We start from the raw sequence: 7,301 nt of genomic DNA on the forward strand, positions 1-7,301 counted from the left end.
TAGGTTTTTACACTTCCTGTATGTATACATTTAAAGAAAAAAATGTGCTAGTTTTTACAAACATTCCAATACTTGTCCTTGCATACTTACGATAATTTAAAAATTTGAAAATTACAGTTATAATGTTGAATAATTAAAAAATATATATTTTGTTATTGACTTTAATATCGTAACAATAAGGTTTTCTGTAAAATTTGAAGATGGAAAAAAAATCCTGTAACGTACGTAAATTTTTACAAATCTGTAAACTTTTATGTGGAAGAATTTTATTTATGACCGCTGCCTCAGGACAAAATAAAAAAATAATAATAAAATTAGTTTTTATCCCGGATATTTACACACGATATGAAAGAATAATAGTACCACGCCACAACTTTCTTTTCTTGAAATTTAGTTCATCGTCGTCACATGTTTTCCGCAACACTCAGTGATTTATTTATCAAATTAAATTAAAAATAAAAGTTTAGGGAACGCTTGCGAAGTTTTCCCGCGTTGTTTTCTAGACAGCGTCGTGGTCGTACCATTTTCCACGTCTATTTCGGTAGTGGCTATTTAGGACTTCTGGCACTGTCGATGGTTAGACTACTCTACACGTTTTAACATGATACACAAACGGGTTTCATTGACTTTTAACTGTACTAGAAAATGCTTCGGACGTGTAATAATTTTACTACATTCCTATTTTTCGATTTTGATGTTTTCAATAAAACTATGAAGACTGTGTCTAAAAGTAGACGCGTATACTGTTTTAGAGAAATATAGGTAATAACTTACCAATTAATACTGGCCCCCTGTAATTGTCCGTCATTAAATCCTGCAAGCAGAAGTAATAAAATTAATAGGGCGAATATCCTGATTTAAATCGGAGCTTGATGTGTTTGGGGTTTAAGCTTCTGGATGTAAGGGTCAATTGAAAGATATAAAATTTTAAACGATTCGTTTACTTTTTCAATTTTCATAAAGACTTTCTAGACAGTACTGCGTTATTTACATTAATCTTCTTTGTAATATCTACCTATATTTTTGTAAAATTGCCCGGAAATTGGCGTTTGTCCAATGAACCGCCTGATTCACCTTAGAAGTAATAGAAAGTTATTTTCTTTCTATTAATGAGGTTAAAATGAATCATAGGCATTGACAAATGTTCGCTGCCGATTTCAGAGTACCCTATTTTTAAATTTACTATAACAAGGGAACTTTTGTTTTTAATGGACTTACCTGAAATGAATTCATCCGCAGTCAATATGAGGAAGCATCGTGTTTAGTAACTCATCTGAAAAAAGAAGCTTAAAATAGAGGTCAGCATATAGAAAGAATATTTTGGTTAATTACGCTTTTGTATTTTTGCTATTCTCGATTCTTCATTTATTTAATAGGTCACTCACAAACAAAAATATTGCATATTTTATTTCAAGTTATTTCTTTTATTTAATTTTTTTTCCTTAAAACTTTTCGTATTTTTGTGGTTTTTATCATTAGATACCTTGCACTGGAGTGTTTTACGTATATTACAGTCAAATAAGTTACATATTGAACCTTGACAACAGATTCGTAGAGGAACTAATAAAATAGCCTGATTTTGGATTCTAAGGCTACATAATAAAAGTTTAGTACTTAAAATTTCTCCCTCTACCTATAGCGATAGACTGCATCCTCCTAGACATGCTCCGCAGAAGATCTTTGATGGTTTCTTGTCCCATAGATATTCTACAGGATTAGCATCAGGATTCATTGATGGCCACTCTAGAGCGTCAAAGACGACATTTTCAAGGTACGGGCTTTATCATGCATTAGCACAAAGTTATCGTACCCAATGAAGGCGACAGAAGGCAAATCATGCTCTTCAAGGATGTTGAGTATGTGCCAGTCACCATCCATTCTTAAATTTACCTAACAAGCTCAGTGCGACTCTCCCAACTAATCCTCCCCAAAGCATAATGGAACCCCCACCAAAGCTAATGTTTTGTGCAAGATTTGATTCTGTAAAACGTTCCCCAGTTCTTCTGTATACTCGAGCACGTCCATCTAGCTTCCATAATTGTATTCTTGTTTCGTCTGTGAAAAGGACTTTTTCCCATTGATGTTCATTCCAATTAGACTGGGCTCTTGCCAACAGTAACCGTCTGGTTTTGTGACGTGGGAGAAGCCTAGCAACTTTAGCAGGACGTTTCGGGTTTAAACTGACTTCTTTAAGTTTCCTTATTACTGTTTTAACACGTACATTAACTTGTCTTGTAATCAGTAATTTATTTTTCAGATGCGGAGCTGTAAGTGAGCGATTTTGCTGAATTCTCAAATATTGATCATATCTTGGCGTTGTACATCTTTTACGTCCTTGACGAGGCCATCTTTTGTATTCTCCATTCTTATTGTATCGTTTTACTATACGAGAAATAGTCGATTGATTTCAATTTTCCGCAATATCGTCTTGTCTGTAACCCTCGTTGGCTAACGTAATAATTTTAATAGAAACTACCTTGTTTAAATGTGGCATCACACTAACCAAAACTACCGAAACAGGAAATAAAGCACTAGAAATGTCATTCGGACCACAACAAACAAAACAGCAGCCACTGTTAGCTATCAAGGCACACAATGATATGTTTGTAATTTGTAATATTATTCAGCTATATATTCTATATAGCTATGGCTATATGTATATTCATTATTCGGCTATAAAGGCTATGTCTAAGGGGCTAGGTTTATCCGAAATACATCCGTATACTTTTAAAACAAGAAAAATAATGACAAAATAAAATATGCAATATTTTTGTCTGTGAGTGAATAAATAAAGGGAAATAAAGGAAATAAGGGAATTATTAGATACGTTTTCTTCGTAGATGCAAAAGAGAAAATTATTGAAAGTAAAGGGATTTTTACTATAGAGCGTGTTGGCTTTCAAGTTATCTGAGCAGCTATTTTCACTTATCGTTTAGCCACTCTTTATGAACCTGGAGGTTGTTATCACGAATAAGATAACCAATATACCTTTCTTAGCTCCATTATTGATATTCTACCTTTTTTAGCCATAGTGATTGTTAGAATTCCTGGTTCATTGGTCCTTAATAATTTATTTCAAGCATTTCATCTAATATTTATTGAAAACAGTTTGTATTTGAATTGTATTTATTCTTTACATTTTTTTTACTATTGAAAATACTTTACGTTGTTACAAAGCCACTAATTTAATTACTAGAATTTGTGAAATTTGACTCTTGATCTCAAAATAGTGCCATGGTGACGATATTCCGAATTCTTTTTTAAACTTAAATTTTGGTATTACCATTAACTTTCGACATTTTGGTTATTCTGAACAAATTCCCTTTAAAACATAATATTTGTAGTAATATAGTTCCCAAAAACTAACAATTTATGATTTCAAAATTGACTCCATGGTTATTGTGTAACGTTCTCTAAATTTGAAGGATTGTTTCCTTGAAATGTTTATATTTGAAATAATTCTGCTTTCCTAGAGGTTCTAATAACCCGTTTTTCATTATTATGTCAATAAAACTTGCCTGACCTTTGCGCAATGTTGATTTTCCCATGTCAATAATAATGTAAATAATCTTTTCTTAAAATATATTGAACTATTCAAAACGTTATGCATTGTTCATTTTTTAAACGTTTCATTATTTAAGAATAGAAAATAAAACTCACCGAACGATACAACTTAGCAGGAATTATAATCAAATCTAGTTTTCCGTTTTGAACCTGCCAACCAAAATTCATGCAGTAAAATCGATTCAAAGACAACAGGTTCCTTTTATCTAATAAATTTCTAGTATCTCTGTATTGTATAACAATAAAAAAGAACGTACCGATAGATATTTGTATAATAGGCCTTTGGTATTATTTTCAAAATGTGAAAGGACGAGGCACCAAAATACTACAAATTCCACCACCAAAACGGGGTTACTTACCCTTGCCGAATCAATAAGGGACCACTTCACATATAATAACCCATTGTTTTCACTCGCTTATCTTCGCGCACGGTTTGTACTACAATTGTACTAAATATAACTTGAGCAACAGTCTGTGTTAGAGTATAAAGAAAATTATCAGTGTTAGCTGTGGACCGGACATTATAGGGCGGGCGGGGTTGTTTTCTCAAACAATTGACAATCACATGCGGAAGGGAGCGGGAAGTGGCGCCACCTAGCGGTTGGCCGCGAAAGGACCGCTGAAATTGAAAGTTTCAGGCGTATTGATTCTGTCGGTTACGGTTTTCAAAGTAGGACTTTGCGTGTGCGACACCTCATCTGTACCGGTGTGTCAAGATGTTCTGATATTGCGTGGTGATTGCGGCGGATGTAGAATGACTCATTTTCTTTAATGAAGTACGTAGCGAAAAGAGAATTGATAATTTTTTTTTATTCAATATTGGTGTAATTTTGTTTCAGGTTAAGGAAGCGGAACGTTCTGTTTACAAAGACATTCCCGTTTCACAAATCGTTTACTCACATATTACATTGTTTGACTTTTGTATTACAAACTGACACTTTAATTGTTTTTAGGGTTTGGGGAAGTTTTTCAAAATCTTAGAAATTAAAAAAGAACATCAATTTGTATTGAAAGATATTGTGTGTCCGTGTGTTTATTGATAAAACGTATTTTAAGTAATCAAAACCGCTGAAATTAACAATAATCAGAGTTGAAAACTTATTGAAAATCGCTGGAACAGAAAAGAGGTTAATAGTTGTTGTAGCCGTTGATAGCGCGTTGTTAGAATTTTTCTCATTTTTGTAGTCAACAAGTAAATTGCTAGTTGGATTTTAGTTTATAGTTTTACTTTTAAGTAAATTTTATCATAACTTTTTTTCAGTGTCAGTCATAATAAGTTAAACTATTATAATTTTTTTAAGGTGAAAAAACCATATAAATGTAAAAGTGAATTGGTTGATGTTGAATTTTATAATTATCGGAAAGCTCATTTAGTTGAGCTCTATACTGAACTAGCATCCACCAATTGGTATTGTCTGCAAAATTATTCTGATATCAACGAAGCCTTTTGTAATTTTTATGACAAACTCTTTTCCTAATTGATAAATATGTCCCTGCATCTACAATAAAAGGTAGAAACTATCCACCTTGGTTTACTCAGAATATTATTAAAAGTATTAAATTAAAGCATAAACCTTTGCGTGATTATAAAATATTTTATGATCCACTAGCTCGCCAGGAATTTGAATTTTTACGAACTTATATAAAAAATGAAATTAAATGTAAATATCTGAATTATTGTCGTAACATTGAGAACAGTATTAAAATCAATCCCAATAAATTCTGTATTACCAAGATAATTCTTATGAAGGTACTGGTGAAGTGGTTGAGATGTATGCTCAGTACTGTAGTAGTACTTTTATTAAGTCCAGTTTTGTTTCTGTTAACTCATTAACGGATACAGGCACTGCATTGTTTCGACTGAATCAGTTCACAGAGGCAGAGGTGATTTCAGCCTTAAAAAAATCAAACCCAAAAATACTATGGGCCCAGATAAAATCCCTGCATTTGTACTTAATGATTGTGCCTACGTTTTAGCTATACTTCTTGCCATTTTGTTTAATTTGTCTATTAGATGTAATACTTATCCTAGTGTATTAAAAAACTCTAAAAGTAATTCCTGTTTATAAACAAGGTGGTCATTTGCAAAGAATCGAATAAATGAATATCAACGTGGTTTTTTAAGGGCAGATCCACCACCTCCAACCTTCTGTGTATAACTCAATATATCTCAGGTGTTTTTGATTCGAATTCGCAAGTAGATGTAATATACACCGATTTCACAAAGGCTTTTGATCGGCTTGATCATGGTATTTTTTTGACTAAATTAAATAATTTCGGTTTCTCAAAGGACTTACTACACTTCTTTTTATTTTATTTATTAAATCGACATGTATTTATTGAATATCATGGCCGGCTGTCGATAGAATTTGTAGCTACTTCTGGTGTACCTCAAGGATCGGTTCTTGGTCCTCTTTTCTTTAATATGTTCATTAATGATATTGTGGTTGGAACTGATGTTAATTGTTTATTATATGCTGATGACATGAAGCTCTATACTATAGTATAAGTAGCGGAAATGACTGTTTAAATTTACAATCTGCTTTAAATAAAATTGTTTTATGGTGCAATATTAATAACTTACAGCTTAGTATTAAAAAGTGTTATGTCATGACTTCTCTCTCAAACAGCAATCGATTGTATTTGATTACGGTATTGATAATACTATTCTTACCAGGCCACATACCATCCCTGATTTAGGTGTAATATTTGATGGTAAATTGTCTTTTTCGTACCATATTAATATGATTACGAACGAAAGGTTTAAAATGCTAGGTTTTGTACTACTACTAAGGATTTTAATGATTCCTCTACTTTTAAATTGTTATATTCAGCTTTTGTTAGATCTAAATTAGAGTATTCTTGCATTGTGTGGTCACCCTACTATAATATTTACATAACTAATATAGAAAGAGTTCAGAGACGTTTCTTAAAGGCTGCAATTTTTAGAGAGGATGGCAATTATCCACCTATTGGTATCCCTCAATTTAAATAGATCTTCAATAGACCTTTTAAATAGATTTTCATTTCGCAGTTTAGAGGAACGCAGAACGATTGCGCAATTGATATTTTTATATAAGTTATTAATTAATTAATTCATTTTCATATACCTAGATTATCATCTCGTTTTTCTTCATTGTTTTATTTACCTATGTCAAGGATTAATATTCAAAAATACTCTCCTCTTTTTCAAATGTGTGATAAATATAATCTGCTTCAAAATCAGTTTGATATTTTAAATTGTAATATAGCCATAATTAAAAAAGTTTCATTTACAAATTAAATTATATTTGTTTTTTTCATTTATATTGGTTTGTCTAATTTTTTTTGTATTGTTACTTATCTCATATCATGTAGTGTATGATGTAGTTTTCTGTTTGTACCTACCCTGCAATTGGAATTTCTGTAGGGTAGTGTCTTGTCTAAATAAATAAATAAATAACTAGACATCGGAAACTTTGTGACGACATTCAAATAAATAAACAGTAGTAATTTATATTAATGCTAATAAGCGATGTAGTAACAGAAATAGTCTAAATCTGTGTGTTTAAGCCGTGTTCCGCTCTATGCTCACAATAGACAATGCTACTGACAGCCATAAACACACGTGCCATACACTCGACCAAGCAAAACGTCAAAATTATTCACCCACAAACGACAATGGAATGCGCAGCCAACGTTCTTGAAATTGATGGATGCGAAGCTTCATATCAAAGGCAGGCATGAATATGTTATTG

The 7,301-nt window shown here is 32.0% G+C and overlaps 1 protein-coding gene across 1 annotated transcript in view; it reads right to left on the reverse strand.

Moving 5' to 3' along the window:
- LOC108906959 overlaps positions 1-814 on the reverse strand; it is a 90,595-nt gene extending 89,781 nt beyond the window's left edge. Inside the window, exon 1 of the mRNA XM_018710415.1 lies at positions 775-814. Within this exon, the coding sequence (XP_018565931.1) occupies positions 775-808 (34 nt within the window). The 5' untranslated portion in view covers positions 809-814. The remainder of the gene's footprint in view (positions 1-774) is intronic.
- Between the last annotated feature and the right edge of the window lie 6,487 nt (positions 815-7,301).

The sequence above is a fragment of the Anoplophora glabripennis genome, unplaced genomic scaffold (genome assembly GCF_000390285.2).
Source record: "Anoplophora glabripennis isolate ALB-LARVAE unplaced genomic scaffold, Agla_2.0 scaffold223, whole genome shotgun sequence".
Classification (NCBI taxonomy): domain Eukaryota; kingdom Metazoa; phylum Arthropoda; class Insecta; order Coleoptera; family Cerambycidae; genus Anoplophora; species Anoplophora glabripennis.